The sequence below is a fragment of the Phaseolus vulgaris genome, chromosome 4 (assembly GCF_051622355.1).
Source record: "Phaseolus vulgaris cultivar YP4 chromosome 4, ASM5162235v1, whole genome shotgun sequence".
Lineage (NCBI taxonomy): Eukaryota > Viridiplantae > Streptophyta > Magnoliopsida > Fabales > Fabaceae > Phaseolus > Phaseolus vulgaris.
This window is the reverse complement of record NC_143501.1, coordinates 29270872-29292158: the sequence shown is the minus strand read 5'-3', so window position 1 is coordinate 29292158 and position 21287 is coordinate 29270872. Positions and strand designations below refer to the sequence as shown.

Sequence of the window (21287 nt, the reverse complement as noted above, 5' to 3'; positions counted from 1 at the left end):
TCTAAGCACCTTCAAACAATATTCTTTATTATTTAAAACTTGGCCTTGCCCTTCATAGGATGGACTTGGGCTTGGGCTTGGGCTTTGGGCTTGGGCCTCTCTTTATTTTATGTCTTCTTTTAATTTTGAGAAGACTAGAAGGAAGAACTTCAAGTGTGATGGTGAATTGCCTCTTCCTTCATTAATAAAAACCTCTTTTACTTGACTCTCATCACACTCCGTCTTCTCTTGGTGGCCTAGTAGTAACAGAAAACACCCCTCTCTTTGTCTTGAGGCTATTTTTGTAGCACCTCTTCGCCTCCTTCTGGTCAGATTTGATGGTGATCACTACTCCCCCAAGGGAAGGCAGTTTCATCTTCATATGCCTCGTGGAGGGTACTGCTCCCAACCTGTTTAAAGCTGGTCTCCCTAACAATATGTTATAGGCAGAAGGAAAGTTAACAACGAGGTACCTGATGCTGGCAGTACGTGAAGACGCGCCATCCGTGAACGTTGTCCTCAACTCTATGTGTCCACGAACCTCCACCTCGTCCCCTGCAAAACCATACAAACATCCGATGTAGGGCCTTAACTGGTCTGTGGATAGGTGTAACTGGTTGAAGGCCGTCAAGAACATCACGTCGGTCAAACTTCCTTGGTCCACGAGGACGCTGTGCACCCTCCTCCCTGCCGTAACCAGTGAGATCACCATTGGATTGTTGTCGTGAGGTACGACATCCCGAAGGTCAACCTTTGTGAAGGTGAGGTCGACGTCAAGGATCAGGTCTGCCGGTTGTACCTCCACCGCCATTACCCTTCGCACATACTTCTTGCGCTGGGAGGTAGTACAACCTCCTCCTGAGAACCCTCCTGAGATAGTATTTACCTCCCCGTGGATAGGAACCTCATGCCCCTTATCTCCTCCTGCAACTACCAATGCCTGGTCGTCCTGTGGCTCTTGAAGATAGTCCTTCAAGAAGCCGCTCTTCACTAGTTCATCTAGTTGATGTGCCAAGGCTAAACAATTACGTATGTAGTGGCCATTTGCTTGGTGAAATTCACACCAAGCGTTCTTGTTAGGCCCCATCTTCCTATCGGTCTTCGCCGGTACCTTTAGTCTTGCCGCTATATTTGTTATAGCAATCAACTCCTTGAGCTCCACTCAAAAATTATGTTTCGAGGGAGAATCACTTCGTGCACGTGCCCCGACATGGGCCCGTTCATAGGGCTTTTCCGCCCCCTTTTTCTCTGTGGTCGCCTCGTGCACCCTCATAGGCTGAGGCCGGACAACTGCCCGAGGTCAGACAGGGCCGACGAGAGCTTGCTTTTGCGTTACCCGATCATCTGCGATAATGTGTGCTAACACTCGACGTCTAATCTCCGTGAATGTTTTCGGGTAGAACCTTAGCAATGATTCACTGAAGGGCCCAGGTAGCATTCCCTTAACAAAGGCATGTACTATCATGGCCTCATTAGTGGGTTTCAATCTCACCACTTGGATCCCGAACCTGTTCAGGTAGTCCTTCATGGACTCCCCCTGGTACTGTTTGACATCAAAAACATCATAAGAAAGTCGGGCGGGGGCCTTGTTCAAAAGGTATTGTTCCCTTAACAGTGTAGCAAACTGGTCGAAATTGGTGATGTGTCCGTCGGGAAGGCTAACGAACCATACTAACATCGCGCCTGACAGCGTGCTCATAAGCATCTTACAGTACACGGCGTCAGATCCTCCAGTGAGCATCATCTGGTTGTGGAACGTCGTGAGGTGGGCCTCTGGGTCCTCTACTCCTGTGAAAGAGACATTTGGGCCTAGAGACGTTGTTGGTAACACCGTATTCATGATCGCTCGTGAGAACGGCATGGGGCGTGCCCTAAGTGGTACTGGTGGTGCACGTTCATCCGTTGCGCTCTCCCCTACTTGTTGGAGGTCCTTGCGCAGTTCCTCGTTGGTTCTGCACAATTTGGCGTTGTCTGCTTGTGACGCCACCACTTCTGCCAGGAGGGCACGCATCGTATCCAAGATTTGCTGCGTGGTAACGTTATCCCCTCCAGAGGGTACCCTTCCTACAGATCCAGCAGCTGCTTGCCTCATACTCCTCATTTTGTTGGTAAAGACTCTTAGTGGGACCTTGTTTAAACAGGCCCCACAGTGGGCGCCAAATGTTCCTGCCGGTTGAATCGCCCCGTTGGTTGACTCTAACAACTGCTAATGCCCTTTGATCTTGCCTGAGAAGCGTGCCTTCTTGATCAAGAAACCTCTCACCTGCAAAGACAAAGGGGCGCCCTAGCGGCCGTTTGCACTCTGACGCTAAAGTTAGTATTAGGGCAAAGAAACACAAAGTTTGTATTGTTGAATCAAGTGTGTTCAAAGCTTTGAAGAATCCAAATCCTTGTGTTTGATGGAAGGATGGAGTTGCTGGAAGTTGTTGATATGCTTTAGAGTAGGATCTGGGGTAGCTTATCTTTGTAATCTACTCTTTGTTGAATCTAAAGCTTGAGTGTTTTCAAATCTTTTAAGTTTAAAGTGTTTTTCAAACTAAGTGAAAAACAACCTGTTGTTTTGTCGAAACAACCGATTGTTTTGTCGAAACAACCGATTGTTTCATACTTAGGTGTTTTTGAAAAAGTTTGAAAACTGTTTTGGATGGTTGACTTGCTGTCAAACCAAAACAACCGATTGATTCGCTCTTTCAACCAATTGTTTGTTTGAAATCCTAACAGAAACAGTTTTGTTAGTTAAGTGAGCTTTAAATGATTTCATAACCGAATACGCTTCTGCTTTAAATGCTTTGACCAAGATTTGAATACTATAAATAGTTTGTTAATGTTTTATAACAAACAACAAGAAAGAAAAATAGATTTGAGTTTTTCAAAGAGCTTTCAAGCATTTGAGTTTTTCACTTTGAACTTTGGTTATTCAAGAGAGAAGTGGAATAGGATTACTCTGTATTGATTTCAGTTGATTCTGTAACTGTGTAATTCGTTCTAAGAACTTTGTACATTATGGTGTTGTAAAGCCAAGAAGGGTTGTGTGCTCTTGAGGTTGTCAAGATCAACATTTTTGGTGTGTGTGCTGAGCCAAAGGAAGTGTGTTTCTTGAGGGGATTAAGGTCACTTCTTTGGTGGTGTGTGTATGTAATCTAGTTTTGATTACCTAGTGGATTCCCCAGTGGTTTCTGGGAAACTGGATGTAGCTCTTGGTTTAAGAGTGAACCAGTATAAACTGTTTGTGCATCTCTCTCTTCCTTAAACTCTTTAAATTCAGTTGTTATTTTTACTGGTATAAACAACCGATTGTTTTTCTGGTGCTTTACTATTTTGAGCTTGGTTTCTTGGCTAACTGAATTCCTAATCTGATTTCTTGCAAAGAATTTCATTCTAGACTAAAAAGTTTGCGAAAACCCCCTTTAAACAATTCACCCCCCCCCCCCCCTCTAGTTTAAAGCCATACATTCTAACAATTGGTATCAGAGCTTGATACTTAAAAAATACTCAAGTTTGATCCTAAAACCTTTTTTCAATGGCTGAAAAACTACCTTTTGGAGAGGGTGCTTCAATCAACAGACCACCTCTATTCTGTGGTTTGAATTATCAATTCTGGAAAGTTAGAATGAAAATCTTTGTTGAATCTCTTAACAAGGGAATTTGGGATGCAACTGAAAATGGTCCTTTTATTCCAAAATTTAAAAAAGATGGATCTTCCATTGAAAAACCTTGGTCTCAATGGACTGATTCTGAAAACAAGAAGGCCAAATTTGATTGTATTGCTAAGAACATCATAACATATGCCTTGAATTCGGATGAATTTTTCAGGATTTCTCAATGTTCATCGGCCAAGGATATGTGAGACACTTTGGAGGTGACTCATGAAGGAACCAATGATGTGAAGAGAGCTAGAAAGCATACTCTAATTCAGGAATATGAAATGTTTAGAATGCTTATAGGTGAGTCAATCGCTGATGTACAAAAGAGGTTCACCCACATCATCAACCACCTTATGAGCCTTGGGAAAACCTTTGATAAAGAAGAGCTAAACATCAAGATCCTCAAGTGTTTTGATAGATCATGTCAACCTAAGGTGACAACAATTTCTGAGTTAAAAGATTTGACATCCTTGACAACGGCTTCATTATTTGGTAAGCTTAGAGAACATGAGTTAGAAATGAATAGACTCAATGTTCAAGAGAGTGAAGACAAGCATGTGAGAAGCATTGCCTTGAAAGCTGCCAAGCACAAAAGCAAGCAAGAATCAAGTGAAGAAGAAAACCTTAGTTTGTTGTCCAAGAAGTTTAGTAGATTTTTGAAGAAAAATCGCAACAAAGAAGCTAACAAAGAAAGGTATGGCAACAAGAAAACTAGTGATTTCAATTCTAATGACTATACTTGCTTTGGTTGTGGTGAACAAGGGCACATTAAAGCATATTGCCCAAACAAAGAAAGCAATGAAAAGAAATCAAGCCACAAGGAGAAAAAGGGAAAGTCAAGAAGAGCATATATTGCTTGGGATTAGAATGAAGTCTCCTCATCAAGCTCTTCATCAAGTGAAGATGAAAAAGCAAACATATGATTGATTGCAGAAGGAGATGATAAGTCATGTAGCTCAAGCAATGTAAGTTCATGTGCTTCCCTAAGTGCTGAAAATTATTGTAAATTGCTTCAAGCTTTTCAAGAAACTCATGAAGAAGCTAACCGATTGGTTCTCTCAAACAACCGTTTGAAAGGACTTAACAACTGGTTTGAAAAGAGGGTTAAGACACTTGAAGAAGAGCTGGAAAAATCAAAAATTGATTTTGAAAAACTGGAAAAACATTGCAAAAACTCTTCTCATATGTGTGAGTCTCTTGTTTGTGAAAATTGTGAAAATCTTGAAAAGAAAGTACATTATCTTGTTAGTACTGTGGATAAGCTTTCAAAAGGAAAATCCAACTTTGAGAATGTCTTGGCATCTCAAAATTGTGTTTTTGGAAGAGCTAGATTAGGTTTTAATCCACAGAACAAGCAAGATAATTTTTCAAAGAAATTTTCAAAACTGCCAGTAAAACAACCGATTGCTAAGTCGAAACAACCGGTTGTTACATGCTTTTATTGCATGAAAAGAGGTCATTTTGTCAGATTCTGCAAAATAAGGAAATATTTTTTTCCCAGAGGCTTTATGAAATGGATTCCCAAAGGTTGTGAGGTTTCAAATGATAAAAATAAATCAAATGGACCCACATTTGTAAGGGGTCCAAACCTTGTTGCTTGAATTCATTTTTATGCAGGGAATCTAGAAGAACATGAGGCTCTAAGTCATCTGATCAGGTTCTTGGAAGGAAAAGATTAAAACTGGATCTGAATCAATGATGTGTACCAGTCTAAGTCTTTTTAAAAGTCAAAAGAAGCTTCTTGATCACAAACAAATGACTCATTGAAGGGACCTCATAAAAGGATAAAACCTTCCTTATCTCTGCCTTTGATTTTAATTACTATTTCAGGTTTAAATTCTCTTTTCTTTGAGCACTTACATCTGTTTTGAACCTTTCTCAGTCAATATTTGAAAATCTCAATCTGTCAACATGTTGCAGAAAAACAATCGATTGTTTCCTCAAAACAATCGATTGTTTCCTCTTTGACAGCACTGTGAAAGAATTGAATTAATTCCTCTATTCTTTCTGATTGTTACAGATCTCAATTATGAAAGGATTCTGAGTCAATAAAGTTGTCTTGAAAGCCTGATTATGTTCTAGAGGAAGTTACTGTTGAACCAAGTGGTGTTCAAGCTTTGAAGAATTCAAACCCTTTGAAGGATGTTGAAGGTTTGGTTGTGCTTGTTATTGCTGAGCTGTCTTAGTTAGTATTGGGGTAGTTTGAGTTTTGTAATCCACTCTAGATTGAATCCAAAGCATAGCCATTCTCAATCTTTTAAAAGAAAAGTGTTTTTCAAACTAAGTGAAAAACAACCGATTGTTTTTTCGAAACAACCGATTGTTTTATACTTAGATGTTTTTAGAAAATATTGAAAACTGTTTTTCAAATGGTTGAACTGTTAAAACCAAAACAACCGATTGATTCGAGGAAACAACCGATTGTTTGTTTTGGTACCATAACAGAAAAAATGTTTTAGCTTTGGCTGAGCATTAAATGTTTCTAACTGTTTACGCTTCAATCTTTAATGCTTTGACCAATCTTTAAATGCAATAAATAAGTTTGTTAAAGATTTGATAACAAACATCTTTGAATAAATCCAGAAAAACAGATTTGAGATTTAAGAACAACAATCTTTTGAGAACAACAAGTTTCTGTTTTTCAAAGAATTGAGATTGCTTAGAGATTGAGATTGATCAAAGAGTGTGAGATAGGATTTCTGCTTGTATTGATTCCAGATTTTCTTCTGTAACAAGTGTAATCCTTGAATTCTGTTGAACAAGTTTGTTTGTGTGTTTGCTGAGAAGTGTTGTGTGTTCTTGAGGGGATCAAGATCAGCATTCTTAGTGTTGGTGTGTTGGCCAAAGGTAGTGTGTTTCTTGAGGGGTTCAAGGTCACTACTTTGGTGTGTGGTGTTTGTAATCTGGTTTTGATTGCATAGTGGAATACCCAGTGGTTTCTGGGGACTGGATGTAACTCTTGGTGTAAGAGTGAACCAGTATAAATTGCTTGTGTGCTTATCTCTTACCCTTAACTCTTTAAATTCTATTTTTAAGTTGTTTTTATAAACTGCTGATAAAAACAACCAATTGTTTCGACAAAACAACCGATTGTTTTTCTGATATCATCTTAAAACAGTTTTGGGTATTTGTTTCCTTAATTTCTTTCTTTGTAATTCAGCATTGATTTTCATTATACCATCAAATTTTGCGAAAATCCCTCTTAAACAATTTACCCCCCTTCTCGTTTAAGGCCATATATTCTAACAGTTACAACATGTCATAAAGGAATATATTCCATATCTTGAAAATTCAAGAGCCTTTATGACTAGTCAAAGATCACATGTGATGACCATGTGGTTTTCTGCTCTTTTCTTACGTTTTCTGTGCAGGTCCTGGTCCAGTCTTTTCTTCTTGAAGACTGAAACCCACTCATACCAATTGATCACAATAGGGTTCTGTTATGCTATTAAATCTGATGCAACAGTTCTCTCTCACAAAAACAATCAATTGAGTCATCTCTTGCAACATTTTTTGCTCTCTTTTTGTGTGAACCTTTGCCTCTTTTTTTCTGCTATCATGGAGTCCACTCCTCCTACATCAAAGAGGATCAAAACAAGAGCTGTAAGGTTTGGAGGGAGACTTGAGGGCTGGTTTTCAGGGGATAATGAGCTCATTGAGAGATATCGTTTTGAGACAAGCACAAAGGTGATCAACAACCCAAAAGTTGTCTCCTTTGATCGGCTGAAAAGTCAAAAGCTTGACAATGCGAGAAAGCTTCTCAAGGATCAGTTGCTGAGAATATTCTTGGAGATGAAGGGAAACATATACCCTGATTTGATTTGGGTATTCTACACCAATCTTAAGTTTGAAGGAAACAACCTTGTTTCTCACGTGAAAGGTGTAGACATGGTGGAGATTACCCATGATGTGTGGGCTGCAGTAACTGGATTAAAGTATGCTGGTCTAAGGATTAACAAAGGAAATCTTGGAGTTGTGGAAGATTTCAACAAAGTCCAATACTACAAGAGCTGTTTGAAGAATCAACAAGCCCAAGTGAGAACTTGTTATGTTGAAGGCTTGAAGTTAGATGAAAGGGTGCTTGATCTTATTGTTATTTGGATTCTAACTCCAAGGGGGAGCAACCATTCTGTTTTAACAGAAGAAGATCTTGTATATATCTATTGCATCATGAAGAAGATCAAAATCAACTGGATTCATATCATCAAAGAACATATGCAAAAATCCATGAGGTTAAGTGACTACCACTATCCCTATGTTGTTTTAATCTCTAAATTCTTGCTCTATTTTGAAGTGAATCTGGAAGATGAGACCTCTGAATTGGTTAAATCAACACAAGAAATGAATAATGGTTCTCTAAGCAAGATGGGATTCACCAAAATAAGTGGAAGATGGGTGAGCAAAGATGGTGATCATGGTGGTTCATTAAGTGCTGCAACTGCTGATTTTGATGAAGAAGATCAAGCTGCTGATATGGATATCCAGAATGAAGAACAACCTGCAACTAACTTTGATGCTGGAACAAGTGCAGGACATCAAGGGGGTGAGATTCGTTCTATGTCTTCTTTTGAAAGATACATGGTGAATAGGCTTGATGGCTTTGCTGAAAATCAAAGAAATCTCCATGATCTTTGTGTGACAAATTTCCAGAGCATTGACAACAGATTCCAGAGCATGGACACTCGTTTTATGACCCTGGATGAACAGATTGAAGTTGTTCAGAACCATATCTTTGAGCTGCAGTATGGCAAGAATGACTGAAGAAAAACAACCGGTTGAATGTTCGAAACAACCAATTGTTTTTGCTCTATATCAATTTCAGTGCCTTTTCTGTTATACTCTGTTTTATCTGGAACAATTTATGGTTTATCTCTTCTTATAGTCTATTTATGGAGACAAATAGGGGGAAATTTTATGTTATGTTGTCTTTATTTCTGCAAACTCTATTAGTTTAAGTGATTAATGTTTCTGTTGTTTTGGTGCTGATGTTTTGGCTGGTTTGGCTGCTATTTTGGTTAAGCAAAACACAAGTTTATTTTTTACTGCTCTAACCTGCTGCCTTAGATGTTGTATATTGCTTGAACTTTGTTTTGCAGGAACTGCTTCAGATTCAATCAAGTCCAACACAAGCAACCAGGGATTTGTCTTCATCAAATAGGGGGAGATTGTTGAATCAAGTGTGTTCAAAGCTTTGAAGAATCCAAATCCTTGTGTTTGATGGAAGGATGGAGTTGCTTGAAGTTGCTGATGTGCTTTAGAGTAGGATCTGGGGTAGCTTATCTTTGTAATCCTTTCTTTGTTGAGTCTAAAGCTTGAGTGTTTTCAAATCTTTTAAGTTTAAAGTTTTTTTCAAACTAAGTGAAAAACAACCTGTTGTTTTGTCAAAACAACCGATTGTTTTATACTTAGGTGTTTTTGAAAAAGTTTGAAAACTATTTTGGATGGTTGACTTGCTGTCAAACCAAAACAACTGATTGATTCGCTCTTTCAACCGATTGTTTGTTTGAAATCCTAACAGAAATAGTTTTGTTAGTTAAGTGAGCTTTAAATGATTTCATAACCGAATACGCTCCTGCTTTAAATGCTTTGACCAAGATTTGAATACTATAAATAGTTTGTTAATGTTTTATAACAAAGAACAAGAAAGAAAAACATATTTGAGTTTTTCAAAGAGCTTTCAAGCATTTGAGTTTTTCACTTTGAGCTTTGGTTATTCAAGAGAGAAGTTGAATAGGATTACTCTGTATTGATTTCAGTTGATTCTGTAACTGTGTAATTCGTTCTAAGAACTTTGTACATTCTGGTGTTGTCAAGCCAAGAAGGGTTGTCTGCTCTTGAGGTAGTCAAGATCAACATTCTTGGTATGTGTGCTGAGCCAAAGGAAGTGTGTTTCTTGAGGGGATCAAGGTCACTTCTTTGGTGGTGTGTGTATGTAATCTGGTTTTGATTACCTAGTGGATTCCCCAGTGGTTTCTGGGAAACTGGATGTAGCTCTTGGTTTAAGAGTGAACCAGTATAAACTGTTTGTGCGTCTCTCTCTTCCTTAAACTCTTTAAATTCAGTTGTTGTTATTTTTACTGGTATAAACAACCGATTGTTTTTCTGGTGCTTTACTGTTTTGAGTTTTGTTTCTTGGCTAACTGAATTCCTAATCCGATTTCTTGCAAAGAATTTCATTCTAGACTAAAAAGTTTGCGAAAACCCCCTTTAAACAACTTACCCCCCCCCCTCTAGTTTAAAGTCATACATTCTAACATGTATATTAGTTTCAGTCTTAGAAACTGCGTACCTTACTAGGGTTCTTGGGACCCTTTATATAGGTTAAAACTAGGGTTTACCTTTGCGTCGTTGCCCTTGACTAGGGTTCCTTGGAGAATGTCCTTGCGCCACTATTCATAGAATCTTAGCGTATCGGGCACATGAACTTCCCTTAACTGGAGTGCAACGAATGACAAAGTGGTCGCTTGGGTACCAACTTGTGCACCTATTCTCTAGCGCCATCTGCTTCGTGGGTGTCCTAAGTATTCACGTGTCATGCATGCAGCTTCCTTGGAAACCCTAACCCTAATGGGCCTTAACGTCCCCTAGGATTATCCACACGTGTTGCGCCTTCATGCTTAATACACACCACGTGCATGGATCCCTCGTGACTTAGGCTTCCCACACATCTCTTGTCTTTAACTGTTATCTTAACAAAACTCTTGGGCCCACCTTATGTGGCCCTCTACGACATCCTGACTACCGATGTCCGATCTTCTTCCCCTACTGGTGGGGTTCGATATCGATCTCCAACATCGGGGCTTAGGATATAAATATCAAAGACTGACCAATTCCCTGCTAGGTGCGTCTGGGGCCCACCCCACGTGGTGTTTGAGGTCAGCCTCTGAGTCGATCACCGAGGACTGGTCGGGACATTGACCATTAGATCAGTAATTTGACAGACTTGATTATCCTATCTGGAAAACATGGTAATTTGACGGACTTGATTATCCTACCCGAATGGCATATAGCCCCCCAGCCTCTAGCCGAGCAGGGCTGGGTGAAGAAGCTTGTACACTTCGTATGGGCGATTGTACGTATCTTTGTGTGACTTATACTAACAGGGTTCACATTCCCAGATCATCAGAGAATTAAATTTCTTGACACACGTGTCTCGTGGTAATTGATTCATGTTCAAAGAGCGCTTCCACTTCCTCAAGAAAAAAAGAACTTCCGACAAGATGTTTGCCTTTCCCAGGACCATTTGATGGTGATTAAGGTTGCCCACGTGTCGTTCATGCGATGGTTTTTGAGTTTGTCGTTTCGAATTCTAATTAAAGAATTTCCTTCAAATAATTCGCGCTTCGCGTTAGTCATATTGCCTATACACGCGTTAAACTCCAGTTGTCGTTTCACTCTTCACTCCGTCGCGATTCTTCTTCTAACCAACATCTCTTAAGTACGTCTCCTCCACTGGTTCACTTTACTTTCTCTTGTGTAGTGGTGGTTTTTACTGTTTAGGCATCTCTGTTGCTTTGTTGTGTCTCTGATTTACTAATATCTTTGAATCGCTATGCATGTTCCCTTTTGTTTTTTTATTTTTGCTTAGACAATGGATTATTCTGCTTTTTATCATTGGGCAAAAAAGGATTTGCTCAAGAAAACTTCTATTTATACTTCTTGTGAAAAATTATAAGCCTTCGTGACTCGTGTGGTTTGAGTAAGGTCGATCAAAACTTAGTTAAGGTCGTCACCTATGAGCCCGACGAACCAGTTTGTAAGGACGAGTCTTGTGACTCTTCGAGTTTGTTTTGCTTTTTTCTATGACATCTTGTTCACAAAATTGTATCTTCGTTAGACCTTGTCCATCTTCGAAAAGGAATTTTTGACTGAGTTAAACGTTTCCTCGACCCATTTGTATCCGAACAGTTGGACCTTTATCCTAGCCTTTTTCATTCTATGTTCCTATTTCGGAATTTCTCTAACCTTAAACATCTTCTACTTCTTCGAGTTTAAGAGTTTCAACAAACAGTTGTGGTCTTCCCTTAATAGTTGTGGAGGAAGAGGATTGCTCTCTCTTTTCCAATCTTCATATAAAAAATTTAAAGGTTTTTTTTGTTAAAGTCTGACCAACACCGAAAAGCCCAACTCTGTTGGACGGGTTCCCCTTATACTGGTCTCGCAAACCTTGCTTTCAGAGTGCTCTCCAGCTTAACGAACTTGACCCGAAAGAGCGAGGTGTTTGTGAATTTTTGGAAAACCTTCAAATTATTTTCGACACCCCCATCATCTTGAAGTAGGAATACCGACTTGAACTGATAAGGTCTTACATTGGTATAACGTCTTCTTTGGACTTCTGTGGAATTTTTATTTCCCTAGCTTGCTTGTCTCGTGTTTTTAAATGGTTTTGTTCTTTCTTGCAGAAAAAAGGTTGTCTTGTTTCAACAAAGATGAGTTGGCCAAACGGGTGAAGAGAATGTGTGCGTTGAAGGTGTAGTCAACTTTTAAGAAGATTCAAGCAAAACACTAATAAAAGTGCAAACTTGAGAGTGAGAATTTGAAAACAAATAAGTCAACAACTTAGGCAGCATTTCATTAACAATTCAAATATAATTTACTAGAGGAGTTAGCACTTGTATTTATAGTGTTATTGGCAACCAATGTGCAAGCTTTAACCCTAAAAACTCTCCACTCATAGAAGGACAAGTGACTCTCTCTAATTGGAGCAAATCCTCTCAAATTAGAGGTTGACAAGTGTCCTCCTCTAATTGGAGAGAATCCTCTCCATTCCCATGAAGACAAATGTCCTTTTGGCAATGGTGGGACATCCATGCCTTCCTTGTCACTCCATGCTTTCTATTTGCACTCTAGTAATTTATTCGTGCACCCTAGATGGTCTAGAGTTGCATTGGGTCCAAGGAGACCCAATTGTAACTCTAGCTAGACTCTTTCTTTTTCTATTTACACATTACTCTAATTGGCCCAAAATATGGCCCAAGAAAATGGCCCAAATACAAGCCCAAAATAAACCCTACACTACTCTGTACAATGTTTATAAAACTAAATAAAAAAATGGAAGAGCAGACGACAATAAATTATCCCTGAGATGAGAGTCTTTTGAGCTCCTTTTTCTGCTTCCAATCTTCTTAGCCAAATGTTTTGAGGTTGGATGATTTTCATCAGTATCGCCCACTCGTTTATTCTTCAAGAAAATCTAGAAATTGTCTTACATGCAAACATATTAAACCAAAAGACAATTGCACATAAACATAATGAACAAGGAAGGAAATAATTTAACTAAAATAAAACTTAAGGCTCGTCGCGTTCCATGTTCTCGGAATTGGCCCTCCTTCCAGGGTCTCTAACCAATATGCCCCATTGTCGAGCGCTTTTACCACTCGGTAAGGACCGGTCCATCTTGGCGACAACTTGTTCTCCATCTGATAGGGATGGGTCTTCTTTAGGACTAAGTCAACTACTTTGAATTGGCGAGGATTGACTTTAGATTTATAATGTCTTTCTACCCTCTATTTCTGATGTGAGCTGATTTTAAATTGTTCCATTTTAAAGGTAACACTTTACTTATGATTGAGATTTTTAACAAGTATATGTGAGGCCTAAGGAAGATTCCCACTGGACACAAACTTAACCAAGTGGTTAAGTAAGTGTGAAGGTTCACTTCCAAAGGCAAAAAGGAAAAATCAAGATAAGGTGATAGTGATGATACATTAAGGAAATTGAAAGACATGAAAGGAAACAATTAAGATGGCCATGATCGAATGCTAAATGGAAGAAGAACACGAGAATACAAAGGAAAACCGAATTATAACAAGTATAGGAACATAAGAATAAAGTGGCGAAATGGAAATGAAGGAAATGATGGAAGGAGAAAGCTTATGGTGTGAATTGAGAAGGGACACACCGCTTGGAGTATGGTTTCCTCCAAGATGAATGTAGAGGGTCGCCACTTGAGAGCTCTCAAACTCACTCAAGATAAGACCTATTGCTAGAGAAAACAATCCTCACACAAAATGTGCAGAGTTTTCCTTCTTCTATAAAATTCAACATCAAAATACAAGGAGGAAGACACCCTATTTATAGAAGATGGTGTCATGGAAACAAGAAGCAAGGTTAGGATGGTAAATGTGTGAGGGGGTTGCCTTTAGGGTTTAACTAAGTCAAAACCACACCTTAGGCCACTTCTTTTATAAACTAGGTAAAAAAACAAATTAAACTGATAACTACACCCCCCTACTATGCTAAAGGCACCTATTCTAGCCTTTCTTGCTATCTGGTCTTTGCCCATTTCTCCTTCTAGTGAGGTGTACTAGATCCTTGGTGGGGTCTTCACTTGAAAGTTGAGATGACTTCTCATAGTGTGAATTGTAATTTGATTCCTTGGTCATCTCCTTGTTGGCTTGGATTGTATCAGTTTTAGTGCTTCGGGGTTTATTCGTGCGTTGTCTCGGATTTCATCTAATAAGTCTAAGTTTACCTATTTTTCTTCATCAGATTCTTTGGCCATAAAGTTGAGCACTCTACATGATTTTTTGATCACTTCCACCGGTATCATGGCGTTTGTTTCGTAAACAAGACTAAAAGGCATTTCTCATGTTGTAGATTGAGGAGTGGTGTGATAAGACCATAGGATTCTAGGGATTTCGTCGGGTCATCCTCCCTTAGCCTTTTCGAGTCTCCTTTTTAATCCGTGCAGTAACACCTTGTTGGCAGACTCAGCTTGCCCATTGGTTTGGGGATGCTTAATAAAAGCAAACTTTTGTTTGATTCCTAACTCAACATATACCCCCTTCAGTTGTTTGTTGGCGAATTGAGTTCCATTGTCGGAGATTATCTGTCTAGGGATGTCGAAGCGACACACCACATTTTTCCACACAAAACTATGAACCTTTTGGGCCAATATTATTGCCACGGGCTCCACTTCGATCCATTTTGTGAAGTATTGTATGGCCACTATCAGATATTTTGTTTGTCGAGCTGCAGGGGAAACAGGCTGAGGATGTTGATTCCCACATATGAAAAGGCCAAAGGGCTTTTTATTGAGCGTAGCTGTTTTGGTGGCGCTCGGTGTCAATCTGCATGCTTTTGACATTGTTCGCATTTTTTGGTGTAGTTGAGATTGTCTTCTCTTATTGTTGGCCAGTAGTAACCAACTCGTATTATCTTTGATGCCATCGCATGCCCTCCGATGTGGCTGCCACACATGCCTTCATGGAGCTCAACCATTATTCTTGTTGCTTGGTCATGGTTTACGCAGGTAAGGAGTGGGTGAGCGAACCCGTGCCTGAAAAAGTTTTCGTAGATGAGGACGTACCTGTTCGCATTTTTCTTTATCAGTTTGGCCTCATCCAGGTCCATCAAAAGTAGTGCATCCGCGAGATAGTGAATGTAGGGAGTCATCCAAGTGTCCTTGGTCGATACCTGCAATATCTCTTCCTATGATTCTGGTCCTCCCGGGGTGTGTTGTGTAGTTGTTCTTGGGAGTTTCAAAGATTCTTGTATTACTGACCGATGTACACCTCCTTTTCCCAAGCTCGCCAACTTAGATAACAAATCGGCCTGGGCATTTTGCTCCCTTGGAACATGCGTAAGTTCAAAGGTAGAAAATGCTTTTGCCAAGGTATTCATGTATCTGATGTATGATGCCAACTGGGGGTCTTTTGATTGATATGCTCTGCTTACTTGCCCCGTTATGAGCAAGGAGTCGCTTTTAGCTAATAGTTCGCACACCCCGAGTTCCTGGGCTAACAACATCCCGACAATGAGGGCTCCGTACTCTGCTTGATTGTTCTTGGCCTTAAATGAAAATTTCAGGGATTGCCTGAGGAAAACCATGTTGGGCCCTTTTAATATGACACCAGCTCCGTTACCCTTTATGATGGCATTGAGCTCTTCTCTTTTGTGGTTTTTGGGTGGTTTGCGGAAGCTTAGTGGTTTGTTGATGAATCAAGGCCCTCCTAGGAGGTGTGGCTGCCTTGGAGGTGCATGAGAGTAGGGAAATTGAGAGAGGTTCGGCCAGCCCCCTTTGGTAGGTGAAGGATTGAAGATTAAGACCTAGATCTTAGGCAAGGGAGTAAAGTATGGTTCAATTTTGGCAGCATAACAATACTCAATTTAATCTTACAAAATGAGAGTCAAGCACCTCCTTATATAGGATTGGAGGGCTGGAATTTGAAAAGCCAAATACAAATGAAATGCTAGCCTAATTACATGCAAGTATGAGCACATGGAAGCACATGGAGCACATGGCACATGGGAGCACATGGGTGAGTTGGCGCCTAAATGGAGGTAAATTCTAGAAGTATTCCTTGTGTGGTTGGTCTAGAATTTATGCCCATTAGGTCTAGGTAATTGGGCCGGTCCTAAGTTTAATTAGAAATGGTTATTTCTAATTAAACTTAGGTTTAGCCTTTTAAGTACCACTTTGCATGTTTCATCATGTTTACAAAAAGATTTAAACTATGCTACTTTAACTAGAAAAGGAAGAAGAAATATCTCACACTAGAGTCTATGACATGTAAAAATGTCCCCTTGACCCCTCTTTGACTATGACTCTAGTGATTGCCTTAAATGTAGCATTTTGGTGGCCTTTGATAGGATTGGTGTTGGGGCCTCTTCCATCACTTTAGATTCGATGAGCCATTTACTGGAAAAACCCATTTTACATTCTCATTGGCATAGTTCAAGCTAGTTGGGGCAAGTTTAGTCACAAAGTCAGCATAAATTTGGCCTTTCTGCGGTCCGCACGGTTGATAAGTGCCTAATTTCAATAATATTTCATATTAAAATATAGGCACTTATGAGTATTAATTGCTAAAATAAATATAAAATAATTCATAATTTATGAATTTATATCTTTTTACATATTTTATGATCTTTATTTCAATAAGAACATTTTATTCCCAAATTTGGTGTTAATTTCAAGTTTTTAGGGAAAAATAGAGATGACTGGGCTAAAGAAGAATAATATAAGCTAAAGGGAGAAAGTTGGAAGGCCCCGAAACGCACAAGTGCACAAAAAGCCCAAATGTGTCACGCAAGAAGTCACTTAACCCTAGCAAATTAGGTTAAATGTGAGGCTTGAGGCATAACCCTAGGTGGAAGATTGAGAGGAAAACATCATGGAGTGAATTGTAATCCAATTGGGAGGATGGAAGGTGTAAGAAACCCTAGAGGATGCCGTCAAGGAGAAACACCCAGAATCTTCTTTTCTCGCTCTCCCTATTTGTAACAACCATCATGTGCAGCTAATTCTACCCTTTGGGATTGGGAGTAATATGTTCAAACTCTTATGTATTGAGGTGATATCTAAACATAATATTTTTTTCTTGATTGATGATTGGTATTATCATTTTATTAGTAATGCTTGTTCGCCTTGATCTCGAAAATTAGATTTGACTACAAAGTACTTATAAGTTTTTGACCCAAATGATAATGCTTAAAATATTTGAATTCTAGGAATAGATTTAAAATGTTAATTGCTATCAACGTCTAATCGAAAACTAAGTTGTTTTTATAAATATGCGAGAAATCGATATTTAGGAAACACCTTAAGAATTTTATATGCGAGAAATCGACATAGATGATTTTTATACGGACATCAATATCAATCAAAAGAGCACAATATTATCATGCTAATCAAAATACAAAAGAGTGAGAAAGATGAAACTCAATCCCTATTTTTCTATTTGAAGCAACAAATTCTTTGACTTGTTTTCTTGTTAATGATTGTCATCATAACAATTCTCAACAAACTTTTATCATTTTGTTTTATATTTGACGAATCTTTTACTTGAATATTCAATTGTTCGTTGTGGTTCGATATTCGTCCTTAAGGACACATTATTACTTCTGACAACGCGGTGCACTTGCCATAAAAAGTCATCAAATTTTTTCACCATTGGCGGGGAACAATTTGATTTTTGAGTATAAATTCCTAAATATTGTCAATAGTCTAACTATTTTTATTTTTTTTAATAATTCTTAATTTTTTTTATATTTTATTATTGTGTTTATATTTGTTATTATTTTATTTTTCTTTTATTTACAGACTTTTTTTATTTTATTTTGCAAATCTGCTTTTACTTGTTTTAATTTATTTTCAGATTTATTTAAAATTTACTTACTTTTATTTGTTTTAATTTATTTTTAGATATATTTTGAATTTATTTTCTTTTATTTGATTTCAATCTTAAATTTCAGAAGAAAAAAAATTAATTCTCTATACTGCAAGTGAATATTTTTTTAAGTTTTTGTTTTTTATGTGAATATTTTTAAAGTTTTTATTTTTTTAGATGTGAATAATTTGTTTTATATTTTTTTTAGATCTGTACATTTTTTAAAGATTTTTTTTTAATGTTTAAAGTTTTATATTTTTTAGATGTGAATATGTTTTTTTTTTAAATTGTTCTCTTTTTTTGTTATTTATTTTATTTGTAGTTTTATTATTTTCTTTTATTTCATTTTTATTTCATTTCATTTTTGTTTTAGTTTTTTAGGTAGTTAGTTATTTAAGTCTATTTTATTTTATTTTGTATTTTTTTTACTTTTTATATATTGATCTTATTTTATTTTTATTTTTGTTAAAGTAATAGTTTTATTATTTTATTTTTAGTAAGTTTTTGTTTTTTTATTATTTTTTTGTTTTTCGTTTATTTATTTATTTTTCTTTCTTTCGGTATTTTAAACTTTCTGTTTTTCTTTATTTTATTTTACAAAAAAAAAAATCTAAGCAAACCCGATCCTTATATTCTCCCGATCAGTTTGAAGCTTTTTTAATTTGGTCTGGGACAAATTCTATTATTCGGGAGCAAATTCAGCAAATAAAGCAGGGTCATTTATAAGTATAGATGAAGATTTTAACACAGAGCTGGGATGACTTCTTAGGAAGAGAGAGATTGAGCAAAATTATGGTTTTATCTTTTTAATTTTTTATTTTTCGTTATTTGAATTTTGTTTTTTTATTATTATTATTTATTTTGTTTTTCGATTTTTTTTTTCTGTTTATTTTGCTTTATTTGTTTTTGTTTTAATTTTCTGTTATCTGCTTATTTCGTTATTTTTATATTTTAATTATTTTTCTTGAATAAATTTCAGTTTTAATTTAATTTTTGAGTAGTTTTCTAGTTTTATTTTTCTTAAATAAATAAAAAAACTGGAATATTAAATTTGAATTGTGCAAAAAAGGAATTTGTGATTTAATATTAAATAGTGAGATGAATTAGACACAGGTTAGGAAAGAAAACATGATTGAATCTCTATTCAAAAGTAGTTGAAATTGTGATACATGAAAAATTAACGCGATGACTGATTAGGACAGAGAATGACAAAACAAAAAGGAATCAAGCCATTTAAACCAAGTAAGTGTGTGAATCTTAAACAATTTTAAGAGTTTTACTGATAAATTGACAGTTGTGGTTGCTTAACTTTTATTTTTTGTTACATCATAAAAAAGCATGAAGATGATTGAGGCAATTGTGTTAATTATGAAACCAGGGCTAAATAGCCAACATTTATCTTACTAGAATTCATTTTTTATATATCCCCTATGAGCCAAGAACTTTTGTTATTATTGCATCCTAACTTTTGATGATAAATTTTCCTACCCTTTGGCATGTTTAAGGAAGGAGAACATAGATGCAATAAATATAGAAAATGAAATTGTTGGTTTTAATTGTTGAAAGCTCAAAAAGTTGAATATAGGTGGAATTTATTCCTATGGATGAGAAAAAGAAAAAGAAAAAAAAGAGAGAAAAAAAAATTCATGTTGAAAATCATGAAACGATAGATAGAAAAATGAGGAAAAGTGTGAAGTCAAAAGAAAATGGTGATTAGATAATACATATGTGCTATAATTGGATTGTAGGTATGTTCTTCTTCTTTTAGATGTGCATTTTGTTATTTGAAAAACCAATACTTTTTGGAAGCCCAATCTCATTATAACCCTGGAAAAGACCTAAAGATTCATGTTTCTAATATGTTTGCGATAGGAAGATGAAATGAAAAGCAACTATGATTTGTTATGATTCAGTGAAAATAGAGAGAAACATTTACCTGTGAGCATATGAGAATAAATTGTTTAATGAGTTGTCATTTATTTGTTTTGATTTGATCCTGGAAGTTGATTGTATCTATATTTTTCTATATTTGAATTTGGAAGCATCACAAGTTTCTAATTTAATCAGTAATTTAGTAAATTAAGCTGTTTTGGTATTTAAATTCAAATATATTCATATACTTTGCTTGAGGACAAGCAAGATTCTAAGTTGGGGAGACTGATAATTGCCTAATTTCAGTAATATTTCATATTAAAATATAGACACTTATGAGTATTAATTGCTAAAATAAATATAAAATAATCCCTAAACATAATATTTTTGTTCTTGACTGATATTGGTATTATCATTTTGTTAGTAAAGCTTGTTCGCCTTGATCTCGAAATTTAGATTTGACTAGAAAGTACTTCTAAGTTTCTAACCCAAATGATAATGCTTAACATATTTGAATGCTAGGAATAGATTTTAAATGTTAATTGCTATCAACGTCTAATCGTAAAGCTAAGTTGTTTTTATAAATATGCGAGGAATCGATATTTAGGAAACACCTTAAGAATTTTATATGCGATGAATTGATATAAATGATTTTTATATGGACATCATTACCAATCAAAAAGCACAATATTATCATGCTAATCAAAATACAAAAGAGTGAGAAAGATGAAACCCAATCCCTATTTTTCCATTTGAAGCAACAAACTCTTTGACTTATTTTCTTGTTAATTCTTGCCATCGTAACAATTCTCAAAAAAAAATTATCATTCTGTTTTATATTTAGCGAATCTTTTACTTGAATATTCAACTGTTTCTTGTGGGTTCGATATTTGTCCTTAGGGACACATTATTACTTCTGACAACGCGGTGCACTTGTCGTAAAAAGTCATTAGCGGTTCGTAAGAGACATCAAACTCTGATAGCTAGATGGCCCATCTGATCATTTGTCCTGTCACGTCGGGTTTTCGGAGCACTTGTTTGATGGGGAGATCAATCATGATTATAATAGTAAAGCTTTGAAAGAAGTATCTTAGGCGTTGAGCTATGAAGTTGACGATAAAGGTTGCCTTTTCTATGTTCTGATATCTTAGATCCACACCTTGTAACACCTTGCTTACAAAATACACGAGGCGTTGGCCTCTCCCTTCGTCTTGAACCAATACCGAGCTAATGACTTGATCCGTGACTGAAAAGTATAATCGGTTTGGTGTTCCCTTTAAGGGCTTACTCAACATTGGTGGATTGACTAAGTATTCTTTGAGCCTCGAGAAAGCTTCTTCACACTTAGAAGTCTAGATGAACTTGTCATTTTTTCGAAGGCATTGGAAATATGGGTATCCCCGTTCACCACTAGTGAAGAGGAAACATGATAAGGTTGCTACCCTCGCAGTCAATCGTTGTACCTCTTTAACATTAATCGGGCTTCTCATATTAATTATCATTGTGCATTTTTCGGGGTTGGCTTCTATGCCTCTTTCGGTCAATAAAAAATCGAGGAACTTCCCAGCTCGGACGTCGAAAACGCATTTTTTAGAGTTCAGTTTGAGTTTGTGCTTCCCTATCATTTTGAACAACTCTTCTAAGTCGGCAAGGTGGGTATCAGGTCTGTCATAAGTGA

General features: G+C 37.0%; 2 protein-coding genes across 2 annotated transcripts; both read right to left on the bottom strand.

Moving 5' to 3' along the window:
- Positions 1 to 211: 211 nt before the first annotated feature.
- On the bottom strand, positions 212 to 1066 carry LOC137838481 (uncharacterized). Its single transcript, XM_068647726.1, has one exon. It carries the CDS (start codon positions 1064 to 1066, stop codon positions 212 to 214), a length of 855 nt encoding a protein of 284 aa, XP_068503827.1.
- Positions 1067 to 14271: 13205 nt separating this feature from the next.
- Positions 14272 to 14712, bottom strand: LOC150027993 (uncharacterized). The gene has a single exon (XM_090300988.1). It carries the CDS (start codon positions 14710 to 14712, stop codon positions 14272 to 14274), a length of 441 nt encoding a protein of 146 aa, XP_090157114.1.
- Between the last annotated feature and the right edge of the window lie 6575 nt (positions 14713 to 21287).

Bases quoted from the DNA above. Each gene is read 5' to 3' on its own strand.
- LOC137838481 (XM_068647726.1), bottom strand. From the start codon at position 1,066: ATGGGGCCTAACAAGAACGCTTGGTGTGAATTTCACCAAGCAAATGGC.
- LOC150027993 (XM_090300988.1), bottom strand. From the start codon at position 14,712: ATGTCAAAAGCATGCAGATTGACACCGAGCGCCACCAAAACAGCTACG.